Source organism: Macaca mulatta, chromosome 9, assembly GCF_049350105.2.
Source record: "Macaca mulatta isolate MMU2019108-1 chromosome 9, T2T-MMU8v2.0, whole genome shotgun sequence".
In the NCBI taxonomy this organism is placed as follows: domain Eukaryota; kingdom Metazoa; phylum Chordata; class Mammalia; order Primates; family Cercopithecidae; genus Macaca; species Macaca mulatta.
The window spans coordinates 17,168,731-17,190,261 of record NC_133414.1 but is presented as its reverse complement, the minus strand read 5'-3'; the positions used below and the strand labels follow the sequence as shown (position 1 = coordinate 17,190,261).

General features: G+C 39.2%; 1 protein-coding gene across 3 annotated transcripts in view; it reads left to right on the top strand.

Moving 5' to 3' along the window:
- Positions 1-21,531, top strand: part of ITGA8 (integrin subunit alpha 8) — a 196,789-nt gene that overhangs the window by 84,555 nt on the left and 90,703 nt on the right. For all 3 annotated transcript variants that reach the window (XM_001089317.5, XM_028826016.2, XM_077945857.1), the window contains exons 14-17: positions 12,870-12,915; positions 15,673-15,780; positions 20,837-20,892; positions 21,296-21,450. In XM_001089317.5, the coding sequence (XP_001089317.3) occupies positions 12,870-12,915; positions 15,673-15,780; positions 20,837-20,892; positions 21,296-21,450 (365 nt within the window). The remainder of the gene's footprint in view (positions 1-12,869; positions 12,916-15,672; positions 15,781-20,836; positions 20,893-21,295; positions 21,451-21,531) is intronic.

Genomic DNA, 21,531 nt, shown 5'->3' with positions numbered 1-21,531 from the left:
ATTTTTTACCCATAACTTCTTGTGTTTTTTTTTTATCATGCTAAAAAGGAAATTCCATATATAAGTTAAAGGAAATGCTTCCTAGTTTTTTCAAAAAGGCAATTTTGGAAGTGAATTGGTCCAAAATGATGGAAGCACACATGGAGAGAGGTAAAAGTGAAAGGAAGATTGGGGACAGGTAACAAAGGGCCTTGAATAGCATGTTAAGTAATTAGTTATTAGTAAAGTAATGGAAAAACATATATGCTCTATATTCCAAAATGGTGCTTTGAGGACCTCTTTCCTTAGCAATGAGCAGAATGAGTAATAATGAAAAAGAAACATGAAATCAAAAGTCATTAAAGTATCCCAGGGGAGGATAATGTGATGAAGCAGCAAGGCCAGGGCAGCTGGAGGTGTCTGGAGAAAGGAGCCTAAAGGAGGAGGACCAGCAGGGACTATCCAGCCTCCCATCCTTCATAAGACAGCCTGGGAGCTGCTGTGCACACGTCTCAAGAGATCCCACTGTCTATATATCGTTAACCTTGAAATATGCCTTTATATTCAGAGGTGTGTTAAAAAAAATGGTTAACAACCAGCTCCCAAGGGAGAGAAGAAAAAAAAAAAAGGCCCAGATTTGTAGCATTTACCAATTTCCGTGGTATAAATATCCTCACCATGATTGATTTCAAGCTGTAGTGACTTCGATGTGATAAGAGTTCTACAATTGCTATCCATATCACTGAAGGAACCTGAGATACCGACCTGCTTCTGCCCAGCCACTTACAAATACATTTATCTCCTGTTTGTGGGATGTCTTTCCAAGAGGGAATTACTCTTTTCAGAAATTCACAGATCCAGGTTGAGAATGACCGTTATCTACACTCACAGCTGCATTTATGAAAGCCCGAAACAAAGATTGGCTGTAGTCATTTTCAAGTCCAATTACATAATATCTGACTTTTTTCCAGCTTTAGATTAAGATATGAAAATGTAGGAACTGTCATCTCTCTCAAACAGATATTTCTATTTTGCTTAGTGTGTTGTGAAAACCTGTGAGTACCTCCATCTGCCTCATTTCTGACTCACCTTTGAAGAGGCAATCCTACTGAAAAAGTGGGCCTTATGTACACAGCTATGTCAATGACCTTAAACGTGAAGCCAGGACTCCCTCGCACACCTGAACTACATCCCTCCCCATGCTTGAATCAGGTTCTCAGATAAAACCTTTCACAAATAATAAATCCTTCTTATTTCACAAATAAAATATCCTTCAGAATCCAGATTCTGTCCCAAAGCAGGCTTAAATCATATCGCACTCACAGGTAGTAAATACAGCAAATTTCCCTCACCAGATAAAAGAGATCTAACTATATGGCTATTAGATTTTATATGCCACAAATCATTTGTCAGTTTAAGTTTGAACTAACTTCCTTCCAAATAATCAGAGACTGAGTTCTTTCTGAAACCCAGTGAATATGATAGGATATGATTTATACTTGATCTTGCTTGTAAAGATACAGTTAATAGAAATTTGCTGCTTAGCCATGGCTTTTTTTTGGAGAGGGGGCGGGGCTAGAAGTCCCATGCGCTATTAATTGTGCCACAGAGCCCGCTTGGCCATGGCTGCTGCTGCTGCTGCTTCTGCTTCTGCTTCTTCTTCTTCTTCTTCTTCTTCTTCTTCTTCTTCTTCTTCTTCTTCTTCTTCTTCTTCTTCTTCTTCCTCTTCCTCTTCCTCTTCCTCTTCTTCTTTTTTAATATACTTTAAGTTCTGGGATACATGTGCAGAACATGCAGGTTTATTACATAGGTATACATGTGCCATGGTGGTTTGCTGCACCCATCAATCTACATTAAGTATTTCTCCTAATGCTTTCCCTTCCCTAGCCTCCCACCTGCCAATAGGCCCTGGTGTGTGATTTTCCCCTCTCTGTGTCCATGTGTTCTCATTGTTCAACTCCCACCTATGAATGAGAACATGTGGTGTTTGGTTTTCTGTTCCTGTGTTAGTTTGCTGAGAATGATGACTTCCAGCTTCATCCGTGTCCCTGCAAAGGACATGAACTCATCCTTTTTTATGGCTGCATAGTATTTCATGGTGTATATGTGCCACATTTTATTTATCCAGTCCATCATTGATGGGCTTTTGGGTTGGTTCCAAGTCTTTGCTATTGTGAATAGTGCCACAATAAACATACGTGTGCTTGTGTCTTTATAGTAGAACGATTTATAATCCTTTGGGTATGTACCCAGTAAAGGGATGGCTGGGTCAAATGGTATTTCTGGTTCTAGATCCTTGAGGAATTGCCACACTTCTTCCACAATGGTTGAACTAATTTACATTCCCACCAACAGTGTAAAAACGTTCCTGTTTCTCCACATCCTCTCCAGCATAATATCCAGAATCTATAAGGAACTTAAATAAATTTACAAGAAAAGAACAACACCATCAAAAAGTAGGTGAAGGATATGAACAGACATATGTCTCAAAAGAAGACATTTATGCAGCCAACAAACATATGAAGAAAAGCTCGTTATCACGGGTCATTAGAGAAATGCCCATCAATACCACAATGAGATACCAACTCACGTCAGTTAGAATGGTGATCATTAAAAAGTCAGGCTTTTTTTTTTTTTAAAATAGGATATGAGGAATGGAGTATGAATTAGTTGGAGTAAATTTCTCCTGTGCTTAGAACCTCACATTATTTCTTCCCTCCCTCAGCATGTTTTTTAATATGTCACTTTAAATTTATTAATATATAAATTGAAACCCATATTTTCATATCATTCACCTGATGCATCCCTTCTGCCTCAAAGTCTCTATGTGCCCTGGCCATTTTCCCAGGAGTTCACTTCCCACTTAGACACTCAGGTCAAATGTCACTTCCTCAGGAAGCCTTCCCTGAACTGTTGTCCTTCCCCTGAAAACAATGATCTCAGATGGAAATTAGACGTGTGCAATTCTTTGATAAATGTCCTTTCTATTCCACTAGACTGGACACTGTATTAGTTGAGACTGGGACTGGATTTGGTGTTACTCACTGCAAAATCCTAATGCCCAAAGCAGCGACTGGCACAAAAGGCAACTTGTCGATATTTATTAAATGAATAATTGAATGAATGAGTATGAATAAATGAATAAATAAATAAACCAGCTTCCTTCCAGCTGCACACCTTGTATGTAAATTGTTGCTCACATCTTTAACTTGCCACTGTGTTTCAACTTTATTTAAAATCCAGTCAACTATTTTATATTTGTGCAGAATGAGAATGGACAGATAGGCAGAGACGATGATGATGCCCTTTAAAATAAATGTTGGCATCTGTCTCCTGTTACTCAAAGTGGCAGACTGATTCTTGGCTAGCGTTTAACCCTTAGCCCTAGTTCTGCCTTCACCAGTGTGAATCGAGAAAAATGACAAGTCTCAATTATTTTAAGAGGTTTATTTGCCAAAGTTAAGGATGCATTCCTGGGGACAGGTCTATGTCTCTTTCCAAACATGTTTTTTTGTTTATTTGTTTTGTTTTGTTGTTGTTGTTTGTTTGAGATGAATCTTGCTGTCTGCCAAGACTGGAGTGCAGTGGCACAATCTTGGCTCACTGCAACCTCCACCTCATGGGTTCAAGCGATTCTAAAACACTTAGCGAAAGCATCAAGTCCCATTAGGTTTTTATCAATAGGAGTTTATCTGTCAGACTGGGTGTCCGGGAAGCATCTTTGTCAGGCTCTTCTGGAGACTGTGAAACCCTTTCCAATAGGTAGCTACATGTAAGTGACACTGGTACTGAAGAAATAAACCTTCCGCCGGGGCTCTCAGCAATTGCACAGACGGCACACATGTTGTGATTCAGTGTGACCATGACGAGGATGAAGTTAAATGCCTTTGATACACTGACATGAAATGTAACAAGTGGAGGATCAAACAATTGAAAGCGGAAGGATCATTCTTGTAACCACAGGATGATAATAATACACAGAAAACTATTTTCATAAGGCAGACTCATCATTTGATATTCTGCTGTTATTTTCTGTGGGACTTTTTTTTAAAGGAAAACAATCTCCCAGTAAATTAGAATGTTGCAACATAATACCACGTTCCAACTCATAAAAGTTTTTCTTCAGAGTTCATTTGGAAGCATTTCAGACAGATTGTTAGGATTATTACTTTCTGGGATAAAATCATGCTTTTTTTTTTTCAAACATTTCTTCCTCAACTCATAACCTTCCTCGCAATAATATTTTGCATGTTGCAATAAAAAAGCAAGGCAGACAGGCAACCTCTATTTTTAGATTAACACATTTGCCAAAGTCAAGGAGACTTATCTAAATGCTGAATTCCCACAGACATGAGCTGCGTTTGCAATGCCAGACACTTAAGCCAATTTCATAGCCCACTTCCAAGTGAACATTGCCAGATGGATCCACCATCTGTGACCCCACCATTGGACACATTATCTCGAATCCTCTTATTTCTCTTAATATCATCGTTGTATGAAAGTGAGCCAACCTGGGGTTGGTTTATGTAAACAACTATACTTGATGGCCTTAGTTCGTCTTTAAAAGATTTGGGTGCTGTGGGAAAAGGATTGGCAGGATGGGACCTGGGCAGTGATGGGCAGTTCCTGGAGGAGATTCTGTGAGCTGTGGGCAGTGGTATTGCCAAGACAGGAGTCAGGCGTCTGTAGAGCTGAGTTATGAAGCTGGATGGGAGGAAATCCAGTCTGGTGAAACCAGGGAGAAAGCCAGAAACTGGCTGTCTCTCAGTGGAGGCACAAGGAGTCCCTAAATCTGCAGGAACAAAGCTGAGTCCAAAAGCAAAGCAGAGACCTGGATTGTACATCAAAGTGCCCAGAATGCAGTCATCAGACTCCAACAAATGTTACTGAGCTCTTGGCCTTCTCATCTAGAGAAACTTAAAGACCACCAGAGATTCAGCGATGAAGATTGACTTGTCCAATGTCATTTAGAAGCCAGTAGCAAAGTGAACCGGAGTTGAGAATTGCTAATTTTTCAGCCTCCACTTGGTAATTTTCCACCTGACATACAACACTGTGTTTCAAAGAAGTCTTCAAAGGTTTTAGAGAGATTCAAAGAGAGACAATGGGCAAGTCAAAATTGGCCTGTTGAGGCACAAACTCCTGTACACATATGTTTACAGTGACTTTGCAAAAACTAGAAACACCTCAGGGATCCCTAAGCCAGGGACGGATGAATAAACTGTGGGCCATCTACACAGTGGAATACCACTCAGCAATAAAAAATGAACTCCTGGTGCACACAACATTGTGGATGAATCTCAAATGCACTGAGCTGACTGCAAGAAGCTAGACCCGAAAGGCTGTATGACTCCATTTATATGACATTCTGGAAAATAGATTAGTGGAGTCCAGGGGTTAGGAGACAAGTCAGGCTTGGCTAGAGAACAGCATGGGTGACACTGGGGCACTGCTGGAACTGTTCTCTGTGTTGTTGTGGAAGTGTTTACAGATCTGGGTGCATTTATCAAAGCTCTTAACTCTGCTTACTAAAAAGGATGAAATTAATCATAGTAAAATGTGTCTTTATTTACTTATTTTTATATTTATTTATTTATTCAGAGTCTCACTCTGCCTCCCTGGCTGGAGTGCAGTGCTGCAATCTCGGCTCACTGCAACCTCCACCTCCTGGGTTCAAGCGATTCCCCTGCCTCAGCCTTCTGAGTAGCTGGGATTACAGGCGCCTGCCACCACACCAGGCTAATTTTTGTATTTTTTGTAGAGATGGGGTTTTCCCATGTTGGTCAGGCAGGTCTTGAACTCCTGACCTCAAGTGATCCATCCACCTCGGCCTTTCAAAGTGCTGGGATTACAGGCATGAGCCACCGTGCCTGGCCATATCTTTATTTTTTTTTAAAAAGCTTAAGGAGAGAATAAAAACAGCATATAGACGTGCTCCTAGAAGGCAGTGGTAAAAAGATTCCAGTGTGGGCTCAGTAGCCAGATTGCCTGGGTTTAAACTTTGGTCTTGTGACTTTACTGTATTTGGGCTCTGTACCTCATTTTTCTCATTCTAAGATGGGAATAATAAAAGTATCTTTCTCATAGGATTGTGGTATCACTTAAAGGAGGCAATTATATTTACAATGTTTAGAATATTAGCTTTTCTTTGATCTTTACGCAACTGTCCAACACATCCTCAGGATAAATTCCTAGAAGTAGAAACTAGGTCAGAGGTACACAGTCATACATATCAACAAACTACCTTCCAAGAAAATAATGCCCATTTATACCTCCTCAAATGGCCTATAAGCATACCTCTGCTCTCTATCCAACAATGCCTAGTACTAATCTTTTCCAATTTACAAGGTTAAAAAATGATCTCTCTATGTTCCTTTCATTTGGATTTCTTTGGTGACTAGTGAGGTTGAAGTCTTTTCATATATTTATTAGTCACAGGTATTTATTTTTATGTGAAATGCCTGTTTGTAATCTTTTTATTAGAATGTTTATAGTTTTATTATTTATTTGTATGAATTTGTTACAGATTAGGCATAATAATAAATGTTAACTTTTTTTTCTTTTTTTTACCAAGTGCCAAATATTCTTCTAGGCATTGAAAAATATTAACATTTGATCAGGCATATACATGATAAACATTTCACCCTGTTGCTTTTGTTTCTCTTTCAACCTTGCTCATGTGTTTTGTTTTGTTTTGTTTTTTGCTATAAAAGTAGTTTAGATTTTAAAATTCCTTTGTGATTTCTACATTTTTGGTCATGTTTAAGGAGGTCTTCCCTTTTGATTAATCATAATGTTTTTATACAACCATAAGATAAACACTTCCATGTTTCACATTTGTTTGGAAATTCCCGGTGGCCATTCTCATTGTCTGGAATTATTCTAAAATAGTAAATGCTTTTTAATTCCAAAAAAAAAAAAAAAAACAGGAGATGTCCAATGGCATTTTTGGCAACAGATATAAACATTAGTGTATCTATCAAGAAGATGAGAGTGAGAGGTGAGAAGAAGGAAGCAGGAAGAAGGTGACTTAGCTTAGGAAGTGTAGGTGCTTGGGTGGCCACAGAGACTGCTCCCCTGAATTGATTCTGGGTGATTCTTTTTTTGCTGTTTTTTGTTGTTGTTGTTTGTTTGTTTGAGATGGAGTCTTGCTCTGTCGCCCAGGATGGAGTGCAGTGGCGCAATCTCGGCTGACTGCAACCTCCACCTCCTGGGTTCAAGTGATTCTCCTGCCTCTGCCTCCCAAGTAGCTGGGATTACAGGCACGCACCACCACGCCCGGCTAATTTCTGTATTTTTAGTAGAGATGGGTTTCACCACGTTGGCCAGGCTGGTCTCGAACTCCTGACCTCAGGTGTTCTACCCGCCTTGGCCTCCCAAAGTGCTGGGATTACAGGCGTGAGCCACCGTGCCCAGCTATTGTTTTTTTAGTGGGGTCTCGCTGTGTTGCCCGGGCTGGAGTGCAGTGGCACCATCATAGCTCACTGCAATCTCAAACTCCTGGGCTCAAGTGAGCCTCCCACTTCAGCCTCTGAAGTAGCTGGGATTACAGGTTGTATACCACCATGCCTGGCTGATCCTTTAATCTGATACTGTCAGCTCTTCCTCGTCTTCTCCTTTGGCCTGACTGTTCCCTAGGAGGGTTCCACTCTCCCTCCCCTTCACTGTTTCCTGCCCACCTAATCCAAACCTCAGATCCACACTCAAAACAAAGCTGATGTTTTCAAATGGAGCTTCTTCCAACACTAAAATTTCCTTCCCAAATTAGTGAAATCAGACCCTGCAAACCAAGCACCACTTTAAAGGCTTGGCTCTTCTTCCTCATTTAAAAATAACCATTTGCAAGAAATAAAATACGAAACTTAGGTGTAATGCATCTCCTATGACCTCACATTCTTAGGGTTTTTTTCTTTTTCTTGACAACTGATCCTGCATTCATGCTAATGTCCCCTTTTTGTTTCCTTAAAAGTACTCAGTTGTTCCATCAAAAGCCAAAAAGAAAATAAACTATGTTTCTCAGGCAATGTGAGGCAACAGCAAAGGCTTCCAGCACTTCGGGAACAGTTTTTGATTGAAAGGAAGGAACCAATTTTAATTGCCAGTTATTTCCTCCAGGAAAAAAAAAAAAAAAAAAGCCAGCTTAAGTATCTATGTATAGAGAAAGGCAAAGTTTTTTATTTGTTTGTTTTCAATTTGCCCTTAAGGCATTTATAGAAAGGAAGTAAACATAGATAATGGTATCAGACCCGTTATCTCAAGGGAGAAAAAAATGTTCCAAGTTTTAGAAATTCGAACATCAGCCCTGAACTTACTTTGTGTCCAGATTATCATTTAAATGCCTAAGCACAGAATTATGCAACATTTTAAAAATATTATTTCTGAGTATTATTTAAACATTATTTCACATGCACACATAAATATACACTCCAGCATAAATATAAATGTATGTATATACAAATAGAACACATATATAACAGATATGCTACATACACAAACTTCTATACTTATGTGTGTATAGATGGAAGCAGCGTAGTGCTTTCCAAAACCAATCACATATTTTGAAAAGAGAAATTCATTCAAAACACAAACCAGCCAATCAATTCTGCTCCCCTGGAGAGATCTGACAATTTTAAGCTCTAGAGCTTAAGTACTTCTGGCTCTTTCTAGCAGGCATGGTTCCAAGGTAGTGTCTAAAGGCAAGCCTACTTTTGTGGTAGGCAACTGTTTTCTTGGCCTCTGAATAACTGTGACCACATTCTCATGAAGAAAATTGTGGCCTGTGTTGCCAGTTATTTTATTTTTCCAGAGTAGGAAAAATTCCCACCCTAAGGCACAGGAATTAAAGTTCCTAAAGGAAAAGCCCATGTCTCATTACTGTTGGGAAGGTGTCCCTCAAATTCTCACCTATAATGACAATCTAGTTTTGATGGAGACTTTGTATTACTTTCTAGGATCTGGAACGTGTGTGTGTGTGTGTGTGTGTGTGTGTGTGTATGTATCTGAACACCTTCAAGTACACATGCAAAACTCCAGCAGAATTTAGCTGCAGCTGACATTAGTCAGTTTTAATTAATTGTCTCATTTTCTTCATCTCTAGTGTTTTAATTTATTATTACTTATCCTCCCTATTTAATCAGGCATTTATGAAGTATCTGTTCTGTATCTGGCACTGTGCCTGGTAACATGCATGCCAAGGTTATTTCTTTCTTCATTTATTTCAACCCATACCATTCCGTGACTATTTGAGGATGTGCACACATAAAGATTCCTGCCCTGGAAGGGCTTACAGTCTTACTTTCTTTGCCATTTCCAGAGAATCAATTCTTAAAATTCGCCTTTTACTTATAAAATGTCTAATCTTATTAAATAAATATTTTACCTTATTTGGAGCCAAGAACAAAGTACACAATTCCTCATGAATCAGTTTTCATAAAATAGCTCTCCTATCTGGTGTCATGTCAACAGATATGAATTCAGGCCAGGGCCACCTGTGTTACACTTGTCTAAATATTGGGGTTTGTAATTACACAGGAAGAACAGAGCTCATGTTTCTTCAAATCAGTAGCTCTTTTTTTCTCTGATTTAGAAAAAAAAAATGCACTCATTTGCTAGAAGAGACAAATGTAACAGAAAGAATACATGTAAAAATAGTTGAAAAATTGAAATTCTGATATAATTTATCATTATAATTTTAATAACTGGTAAACTTAGAAATTTTGGCATCTGGCTTCAGAGATTTAAACCCTGACAAAAGAATGTTTTATTCCATGAGTCGTAGGTGGCCAAGGTGTACCCCTTCGCTTAACGTGTTCTTTAATTTCATGAATACAGAACTCTTTAGATGACATCTGTTTGACTTATTTGAACATCAGCATGCACGTGTTTTTAAATATGGAGCTCTGGAGTCAAATTCCAAGTCTAATAACTGAATCTGATTCTGTATCCATAAAACCTAAGACATCTGACAGTGGTTTTGACCTGGAGAACTTTCAGATCATTTTTTTTTTTTAACAAGTGTTATTGTGTCTTAGGTTGGGTTGTCCCAGAGCAGGCGTTAAGATAACGATGAGAAAACAAGCAGTGTATTTAAGAAATCCTGAGAAATACTGGTAAAGGTAGAGAAGAGAAACATGGAAAAGAAGAATACAACAAAGATCATCATCAAGCTAGTTGCCACTGTGGGCAATCAGGGCCTCATCTGGCTGGTGAAAGCAAAGTCAGAGAACAGACCTCAACTATCCCACTTGACTGAGAAGGAGGCTGGGCCACTCACTTTCCAATTCCTACCTGTAATTGACTAAAAGCCATTCCCAGGGACACTAAGCCCTCAGGGGGAGAATCACCTGCAGTCTGTCTCTGTTCACATGTACGTGTATTAGCCAGGGTTCTCTAGAGGGACAGAACTAGTAGGATTGCTGAACATATAAAGGGGAGTTTATTAAGGAGAATTGACTCACATGATCACAAGGGGAGGTCCCACAATAGGCCTTCTGCAAGCTGAGGAGCAAGGAAGCCAGTCCGAGTCCCAAAGCTGAAGAACTTGGTGTCTGATGTTGGAAGGCAGGAAGCATCCAGCACAGGAGAAAGATGGAGGCCAGAAGACTGAACCAGTCTAATCTTTCCTCGTTCCTCTGCCTGCTTTTATTCTGGCCATGCTGGCAGCTGATTAGATGGTGCCCACCAGATTCAGGGTGGGTCTGCCTTTCCCAGTCCACTGACTCAAACATTAATCTCCTTTGGCAACACCCTCACAGACACACCCATGAACAATACTTTGCATCCTTCACTCCGATCAAGTTGACACTCAACATCACATGTGCAAAAGGTGGATGCCAAGGGAATACGGCTATAAATCATTTTTCTATACAAATTGCATTACACCAATTTAATTCCTGAATTAGTTTCCATATGGAGTGGTCAAATAGGACCTCCTTCCACCTTTGTTTTTTGTTTTTCTATTTTCATTCCCGTTCTGCTAGAATTAACCAATTATAGTTTCAACTGTTGTAAGTCTTCTTCTGTGGCCCTTATTTCTACCAAGTTCAGTTTTCTTTTTCTCTTTTTAAATTTACTTTAGATTCAGGGGATATGTGAGTATGTTTGTCACATGAGTATATTGCATAAAGGGGTTTAGGCTTCTAGCGTACTCATCGCTCAGATATTGAACATTGGACTCTGTGGGTAATTCTTCAACCTTTATCTCCCTTCCTCCTTTCCCACTTTTGGAGTCCCTAGTGGCTATCATTAGCATCTTTATGTCTATGTGTACTCATTGTTTTAGCTCCCACTTGTAAGTGAGAGCATGCAATATTTGATTTTCTGTTTCTGAGTTCACTTAGGATAATGGCATCTGGTTCCTTTCATGTTGCTGCAAACGGCATGATTTCATTCACTTTTATGGCTACATAGTAATCCATGGTGCTTATGTACGACATGTTCTTTATCCAATCCACTGTTGATGGACACTTGGGTTGGTTCCATGGAGGTCCAGTTTTCTTACATCTAAATTTTACTCTGCAGATTTAGCCATTGTTATTTTTATTTGTGTTTGATTGCTTCTACCAGGGACAGCCATTGTAAATGAGATTAAGAAAAGTCCGCCGGGCGCGGTGGCTCACGCTTGTAATCCCAGCACTTTGGGAGGCCGAGGCAGGTGGATCACAAGGTCAAGAGATGGAGACCATCCTGGCCAATGTGGTGAAACCCCGTCTCTACAAAAAATACAAAAAATTAGCCGGGCGAGGTGGCTGGGCCTGTAGTCCCAGCTACTCGGGAGGCTGAGGCAGGAGAATGACGTGAACCCGGGAGGCAGAGCTTGCAGTGAGCCGAGATCGCGCCACTCACTCCAGCCTGGACGACAGAGCGAGACTCTGTCTCAGGAAAAAGAAAAAAAAAATAGCCGGGCATGGTGGTGTGTGCCTGTAGTACCTGCTACTCAGGAGGCTGAGGCAGCAGAATCACTTGAACCCTGGAAGCGGAGCTTGCAGTGAACCGAGATCGCACCACTGCACTCCAGACTAGGTGACAGACAGAGACTCCATCTCAAAAAAAAAAAAAAAAAAGCCAACAGTTTGACCTCTATGTTAGCCAATCACTGAAATAATTCTGAGCACTTCCCCTTAGCTAGTCCAGGATTGCTCAACCGCAGTCACCCAGGTCCACCACTTACCTACTTGTGTGAATGATGTTAGGAAATTTATAGTTTAGCCTTCATAAGTCTCAGTTGACTCATTTGCAGAATTGATTCTTGTTAGGAATCATTCAAAGGAAATCCTTTAAAAGGACTCCTGGCATACAGCGTTGTTCCATGTGCTATTTATTAGGATTGCTGTTGTTACTTTAGATCGTTATAATATGTTAGTTATTTTATATACTACTGATTGCTTTGCCAGAAGTATACTCACCACCCACACTATTTGTAAAGAGCAAATGTTTGTCAAAATGACAATCAGAATGTTCCACTTCTGGGTTAACAATCCTTCCTCATCGGGTATTTGCTGGTGAGAGTGATAACAGGAAATGTATAGTGAGCCTGGTACCTAGCAGACACTCACCACCTGACTTTCCTCTTTTCCTTCCCTGGGGGTATGTGCCTTGAACCTGGAGGATAGGAAAAGTGATGCGATAATGAGTTTCTAGAAATTGACCTTCCTAAGCACAGAGGGGTTTGAGATCTACGGATGGACGTTTTATCAAGTTGGTTATAGCGAAGCTCCAACATCCTTTCCAAAATGTCTTAAGAAAGGTGTGACATCTCTTCTAATTTTGTGGCTCTCGTACCATCAGCACGTAGGGGTATTCTATGTGCTACTTACGATTTTGAACTTAGTAAATTTTTTCTGTATGATTCATGCATGTGTTCTGTGTTTTTGTGTTTTTGTCTTTTTAAGATTTGATTGTGGGTGCATTTGGAACAGGAAAAGTCGCTGTTTACAGGTACGTTTTTGATAGTATTCCAATGTTTTTCTCATTGTTTCAAATACATTTTCTTGTTAGTTTTGCCTTAAAGAGCACATTCCAGTGATTTATTCTGGTGAATACTTAGATGCTCTTTTTAAAGTCTAGAGGTATTTTTTGCTCTCACTCTTTTTTTTCTTTGCATTTTTACTCTCATACTGCATGACCAAACTTCCAGATTTTACGAACATAATGTTAAATAAGATATGAAAATGAAGCAGATCATATAAAATGACCCACTTTTTAGATCTTACTGTATTTGATTTATTCTCTTTGCTTTGGAAATGCATTGAAATGTTCACTTATAAATAAGCGGTGCAGGGTAGAAGAATGTTACTATTTATCCTGGCTTCTATAATCAAACTGCACACTAAGTTAGGGAATAGAACATTCCAGGAGTTGGTAGCCTCCAAAGGCAAGTATTGAAAACAGTTCAAATACAATAGCTATGGATTCCAAGCCTGGACATTCCATACACTCACTGACTTGTAATCTTGGGCAAGTTCTTATCACTTTCAGAGTTTCAGATTTCTGGTCTGTAAAAGAAGGATAAAAACAATATTTACAAGGTTACCTTTGTTCAAAGGATTCAGTGAGAATATGCATGTGGCGTACACAGAATAGTAACTGGGAGAGAGGTGGTGCTCAACTTTAGCTTCTTTAAAAAAAAAAAAAAAAAGTTTTATTGCAGGACACAGTGCCTTATGCCTATAATCCCAGCATTTTGGGCAGCCTAGGTGGGCAGATCACTTGAGGTCAGGCGTTTGAGACCGGCCTCACCAACACAGCAAAACTCCATCTCTACTTAAAATACAAAAATTAGCCAGGCATGGTGGTGCACGCCTGTAATCCCAGCTACTCGAGAGGCTGAGGCACAAGAATCACTTGAACCCGGGAGGTGGAGGCTGTAGTGAGTAGAGATTGTGCCACTGCATTCCAGCCTGGGAGACAGAGTGAGAGATTCCATCTCAAAAACAAACAAACAAACAAACAAACAAAGGTTTTATGAGAGTTCAAGACACTAGGTTAGAATATCAAGACAAAAGGGCAAGGGCATACCTGGGTGTACTAGGTGCATAGTGCTAACGTAGTCGGCTCCCAGAGAGATTCTAAGGTTAGGTTTCCTCAAATAGGTAAGTTTTCTCCTTCATCAGTCCCAAGACAAACTCAAAGAGGGTTGATTTGTACCAACCATGTCCCACTTAAGGTTCTAGAGAATCAGACAGTCGAAACCCTCGAGGTGTCTGAAGTATGGGGCTTGGGTTTGCGGTGGCCGCGGAGTATACCACTCAGAGCTGCTGCAGCAGAATGGGCATAGGGCTCAGCTGCTCTGCTTTCAATCTGCCACTTTCATGCCAAGGCTGTGTTTTCCATGAGCTGCTCCAAGACAATTAGCCAACACAACAAGAACACAAATGCAGACCTGTTCTTGCAAGACATGGAACTCCTCTCATGGGCAAATTTGGATCAAGGACTCTCCGTTGCCCAGGCCAGAACTTTCTTATCCAGTCCTCTGTCCTTCCCTTGATCCTTCCAGGGATGAGAACTCCCAGCCCCCTCCACTCTCTCCCCACTTTTCCTCATAGATGTTTGACCCCAGTACATCTCTTGCATATCTAGTTCCGTTTTATCATCTGCTTTTCCAAGGAGTGGAACTAACACAGTATTAAAGCAAAATTATGTAACAAAATACAGAGAAGTGGCATGAAGGAACTTAGGAGAAATCCCAGCAGGCCCATTGCTTATTGTTTGAAGCAGTGCTGTAAACCCATTCTGCCCTGAGACACAGCCGTTCCTCTTGTTGGGGGGAAACATACCCAACATGGCTTCATTTCTCCCTGTCATTAGGGGACTTTGGCTTCCAATGATCATATCTTGGAACGAAGCTTTAAAATCTGCTCCATTTCCTTCCCCCATGATTTATTAATACTTTTTTGTTTTGTTATTCTCATCTGGGTGGCTGCAATTGAATTACTTATGCTCTATCAGTCTCTCTCCTCAAATTTGGCTACCTATTAGAATTATCTGGAGAGTTTGTTTAAAATTCCAATGTCTGATCCTTACCCCATAAGTTCTGGTTCAGTTGGTGTGGCAGGGCCTGGGCATAGAATTTGTTTTAAAGCTCTTTAGGTGATTATATTGTGCAGTCAGGATGGAGAACCACTTCTCTGGCTGATGTACAGAATTATTCTGCAAACCCACCTTCATGTATTTAGCTAAATTTGCAAAGCTCAGCTTGAAAACTATCAATGGAAATTTAAAAATTATCAATGATAATTTGCAAACTTGAAGTACTCACAAAATTAAAATTACTAATGAAAAGTTGCAGACTTCAAGTACTCACAAACACGAATGGTTATAAGATGATGTATTTCATCAGATACGGATGTAGGTATGCTAGCAGATGGCAAGCGATATTTCACAGCAATATTTCCTTAATACTGGGCGCCCACTTCGTCAAGAAATTAGGTTTGTGTATGCAACTTTGCCTGACAGACCCACAGCACTCTTTATTTGTGTTTGTGTGCTTCCAGATGTGTTTTGAGGTAATTAGCTGAGTGTGGTACTCACCTGTTCATGCAGTGAGCAAAATTCTTGGCACAAATGCTAAGAATGTTGGCAATGGCCTCTGAAGTATTCTGTCTACTACTGAGTTCAGTATGCAGTGAAGTGGGCTTCTCCCTGCCTATCACCTTTGTGGTTTATTCAAACAAACCCTGCATTTTCTCCCTGCAGAGCAAGACCGGTTGTGACTGTAGATGCCCAGCTTCTGCTGCACCCAATGATTGTCAATCTTGAAAATAAAACTTGCCAGATTCCAGACTCTGTGACATTTGCAGCCTGGTGAGTTAGTCCAGTGCTTCTCAAACTCCAATGTGAATTCACATCACCTGGGTATCTTGTGAAAAACACAGATTTGTATTCAGTAAGTCTGGGGTGGGGCCTAGATTTTGCATTTCTCGAAAAAAGCTTCAAGAGATGCTGCTGCTGCTGGTCTGTGGCCCAAGTTTGAGTAGCAAGGAGTTTGTCTTTCAAGAGAACCTATGATATGGTGCTGATCTTTGGCTATCGACTTACCATTCGAAGGCTACTTCTCTAATCTGCAGGCTCTAGGTGAGAGGAGAAGTGTAAAAACATTTGGGGAAATTCCCAGTGAAACAAATCTTGGAGATTGCTCTTAGATTCTTGGTGTGCTAAAATAAACACTAAGCGAGGTAAAAATATAACAAAATACCTACACTCTTACATTTTGGGCGTATGCTTATAGATACTGCTTTTCAGGCTCATATAATGTCTTATTTATTTATTTACTTTTTGAGATGGAGTCTCACTTTGTCACCCAGGCTGGAGGGCAGTGGCACAATCTCGGCTCACTGCAACCTCCACCTCCCAGGTTCAAGCTATTCTCATGTCTCAGCCTCCTGAGTAGCTGGGATTACAGGCACCCACCACCATGCCTGGCTAATTTTTGTATTTTTAGTAGAGACAGGGTTTCACTATGTTAGTCCGGCTGGTCTCGAACTCCTGACCTCAGGTGATCCGCCTGCCTCGGCCTTCCAAAGTCCTGGGATTACAGGCATGAGCCACCGTGCCCAGCCGATGTCCCTTTTCTAACTAGTCAATTTACCGGGTTAATTTACTGGGTTTTCTATGCTGACAACAGATACCAGTTTTGTAACTTAGCATGCACAACTAGATAGAAGGAACACATTATACAAGTAAAGATTTTTGTGCCATAAACTGTATTTTTGTGTTCATCATTAAGAATAGTGATTGAATTATTCCTTTTGCCTGGATGATGGAGGCTTTGCTTGGAATTCCTTCTGAATTTTGTCAGCCATCTGATGGGAGTACAAGATGGAACTTGACTGTAACACAGCTCAAGAAAATACCACTTAGTTTCTCAATACGTAGGTCCTCCAGGGTTAGAAGTCACTACGTTGGTTAATACCTTCAGGGTATACCCTCTGAAAGATCAACAAATCCTTGAGGTGTTTAATATTTTGCCCTTATTTTTCAGGAGACGTGGTCTAACTCAGACAGTATTTTTGGTTTCTGAGAATGTCAGAATTGCAGAACTAACCACTCTTGACCCAGAGAAGTTATTTCCAGCCAATTTTAACATGTTGTTGATGGCCTTTTGACAGGAGTTCATACTGGAGTCAAAGCTTTTAAGGGTGGAGGGTGGGGACTTAGAGGACCCTGAAGAATTCTTTGAAAAACATCCTATTGCTGGGAGCTGGGGAGTGTGGTGGGAGCACGTCCTCTTCTTTAACTGCTTCTGAAAAGAGTTGGAAAATGCCTTGGGCACATTTTAAAATGGTTTAAAGTCGTAAAATAGTATAATGAAAACCTGATCTGAGAAAATATGTTGGAGAGCCAGCATTTATCCTTACCCATGCATGATTAAATGCACAATGAACTGTGAGAGTTGCTACTTGTTCATGAGTATTAAAACTTCAGTATTTCCCCCAAACAGGCTCATGTTCACACCTTCATAACAGAATGGACTTCTAAGCTGAATTCTTTGAATAAGCACATGTGGTACACTCTGATATAGAATGTTGTTGTTTTGAAATAGATACTTGCTTCTAAGGGGTTTTAGTTTAATGGATGTTTTTATGAGATTGAAGTTTTGGTGTTTTGTTTTGTTTTGTTTTTCACCGGATTAATAGTTCTGTTTGGTTTTATGGAAAGAATATTACTTTTTAACAAGAAAATGTCCGTCTAAATGTCTGTCTTTTCATGAGCCATTTTCTTACTGCATTTAATCGTATGATTAAGTTAAAGTGCAGTTTGTTATGTGGACAAATGTATATCCCTTTACAATTATATTTGTTTCTATTGCATACATTTTTCTGGAAGAGGTCTTATTTTCACATGCAAAATTTGTGAATGGTGCCTCAGAGTCTCAGAAGACAGAAAGTTAACAGCTGATTCAGTCTAGAATGTGTTTCTTTGATTCTCTTTTTTCTTTATTTTAGGAACTTAATTTAGTTTTTCCAAAATGATTGAAAGGTCTCTGTTGATTTTCTCTGCTGTTATTTGTGTCTGTATTTGATATAATCTTATATCACACATCTGAAAACTATCACATAAACTCTACTTGGCAAACAGTTCTTCACTTCCATCGATGTGGATTTCTGTGTCTTTCAAACAGCAGTGTAGTTTTATAAAGTGACTATCTTTAATTGGCATTTCTAAGTTAGAAAAAGGGGGAAAAAGCCAGCTCAATAAATATTAATATAATTGGCGACTAACCATTTATAAAAAGGAAAAACTAGCACAATATTTCATTTTAGAAATGTAAACGTGAGTAATTACCCACTTGTCCAACCTGATTTAAAAAACTTGTCGGATGTGAGTGACTATGTGAAACCTGCTATTTGCTATCACTGAAATAGGATTGAAAACTGAAGAGAATGTAAAATGAATTGCTTTGTACTTTTAAATCATGTTTCACCTTTATCTCATTTTCTCTTCATCATAGACCGCTATGAGCACAGTCACATCGCAGAACCATTATTCCAACCATGCTTGGGTTGGGACTAGCCTCAGAAGATCATGTAGTATATCGCCCTGCCTTCTGGCCATATCAAAAGCATTGTCCATAAACAGTTTAATTTAGAACTTATGTAATAAGGGACCTGGGTTGTTTTTATGGGTTTTTTTGTTCCAATCAGACCTATTTAGACTAATGGGCCATAGTGAAAATGACCAATATTTCTAGTTTGAAATTTTAATTCTAATTTAATCAAAGTTTACAGCTTTCCCTAATGACCCAAGTATACTTTGTAATTAGCCGTAGACCTTCAAGTGATCCTAATTCTATACTCTATATGACCCATGATGTATGTGTGCTTACATATAATATAGTATATATGTTTTTCTAAATTCAGATTGAGCACATCAATGCACTACTGTAAAATCTTGAAATTTTCTTTATAGATCAGAACAGAGTGTTTGAAAAATTATGACTTGACAGACTCTTTTCCACTAAAGTGATCTATGAACTGGCAGGTTTAGGTTGGAGTACTATTATTGAGAATTCAGCACATTGTAGCAGTGATATTACACTTGTATGAAAAAAAATTTAAGTCATCCAGTTGCTGATGATATTCAGATAACAGAGAGAGCTGAGAAAGAAACAGAGATTTATACTGACATGTAACTCATAAATAAATAGTAACCCTTTAGCTGATAACATCATTTATCAACCATACACCATCTCATAAGAAAAAAAAAAGATATTCATTTGCATAACTTTATTCCTTTTTAAAAATTTGTTATTGCTTTTGAATTTGAATTGTTTGTATTAAACATGCTATATCTAAAATGATTTTAATATATATGTTGATAATTTCATTATAAATAGGAATATATTTTATTGGCCTATGTCTAAGCAGTTAATGATGAATAGAAAAAAAGATCATTGGCCGATTTGAACATACACCCAAATACTTCCAAAAAGATTGGACACAGGAAAATTCTAATTTTGAAAGCCAGGTTTACTACAAAATTGAAAGATGTGATTAATTCTTCGTCTTTCTTGAATAATTCTAATTGAAGCAGAAGCGAGTTGGAATCAGTGATTTCTCTGGGGAAGCGGAATAAACACTTATAATAGCATAGACATTTCAGGAAACTTTTGGCTTAATGGTATGTGGCAAATTATTTACCCTGAGGGGAGACGTTGACTGAGGTCATGGTAGATAGATGAATCCCAGATGTGACACTTTTTCATTATATTTGACACAGGAAACTGACACAGAATTAAAGTATGATTGGGGATTATTTACTCCCTTTGAATTCTGTAGAAATACCCAAATCATACTATGGTATTTTACTGGTAAAAAGTTTATGATCGTCATTAAACCCTACTTAAGTATTTTCTTATATTTTCACTTTCCTAGAAAGGAGAAAAGGCCCCATCTCTAGTGATGGCTGTTAGGGCTTGGAATTTTTCAGGGAGAGGTGAGCACATTCATTCAGCAAAGGCAGCCAGGGAGTCAGCCATCTCTCATTCCATCTGTAGCCACAGACCAAAGCCAAGTGCAGATCAACCTACAAGCCAGTGCAGACATTGCCTTGAATGGTAGTCATCACGTGTTCAAGGCACAACTCCAAAGTGTCTCTCATGGACATCTGCCTTCTCTTGATTGTCTTTATTCCTGTATCATTGTGCCTACCTAGCTTGAGACAGCCATGCTAAGCTTGCTATTTCTCTTTCTCCCCTCCCTCTTCTCGTCTCTACCTCTAGTCTTACCCCAACTGTAGCAAGGTTCTGCCAAATTCCATCTCCCTCCAAGCAGAGTGGGTCTTTTAAGTTAAGCATACCATGTGCTCCATGCTTCTGAAGATTAAATCTGTATTTTTTAGCATGACTTTCAAAGCCCTGTTCCTCAGCAATCCACCAAGCCGGCCTTGTCTCCTACAACTTTGCCATCTTGCTCAGTGCCCCGACTACACTGAATTTCTTCAATTTTCTCAAATGGGTCCAGATTCTTACTCACCTCCAGATTTTACCTCTAGCTATCTTCTTGCTGTGCTGCCTAATTCTTCTCTCACTGGCACATGGAAGATACTCACTTGTATTCATTGAATAAAAGCAACAAGGAATTGATTAATTGAGCAATTGATTAAATCAGTTAACCTCCTGTACTATTTTCCAGTATTACCTTCCATGTAATGATAATGTCACTTGTCTTAACTGTATTAGTGTTGAGACCAACTGGTAGAAGGGGTGAGTGTGTGTGCGCACACGCGTGTGTGTGTGTGTGTATAATTAGAAATATATAGAGAAAATGATATTCATTATCTGGGATGAGGTAAAGGAAGGCTTCTACTTTAGATTCAAAACTTTATTAACCAATAAATTACTGACTATTATTTTCTATAGCTTTTCTTTAAGAGTATGTGCATCTGTCGCAGGCCAGAGCATTTCAAACACAATAGGTAAGCACGTTTTCATTTTTACATTCTTATACTATACTAAGAAAGTTGAACAGTAACCATTTCTCTGCACAGACCATATAAAATGAAAGAACCCTTGAGGAATACCAAGATGTCTATTGCATATATGGAACCTTCTACATAAATATTACTTCAGTACTTGGTAATACTATTATTTATAAGAACATGTAATTATAGGGAGAATGACAACTTTTATAAAACCATTATAAAACATTTTTAGCTTGGAGAGTATGTTATAAAATTTTTCCAGTTCATCTATCATGCTTGATCTCAACTATGAAAAATAAATGTTTCCTGAATAAGCAACTTGAAATGGAAATTCATCTCTCTGATAGAGCACTGTGTTCACTGAATACTTTTTCTCTACTTTACTTCTGTTCTTTAGTCTTGATGGCAGAGGTGCAATTAGATTCCCTGAAACAGAAAGGAGCCATTAAACGGACACTCTTCCTTGATAACCATCAGGCTCATCATGTCTTCCCTCTTGTGATAAAAGGGCAGAAATCCCACCAGTGCCGGGATTTCATCGTTTACCTTCGAGTAAGTATGCCAGAAAGACTCGTCTGGCCACTCACTTTCATATCCGAATTCCAACCATTTTTCTCCATTTAACCATCATAT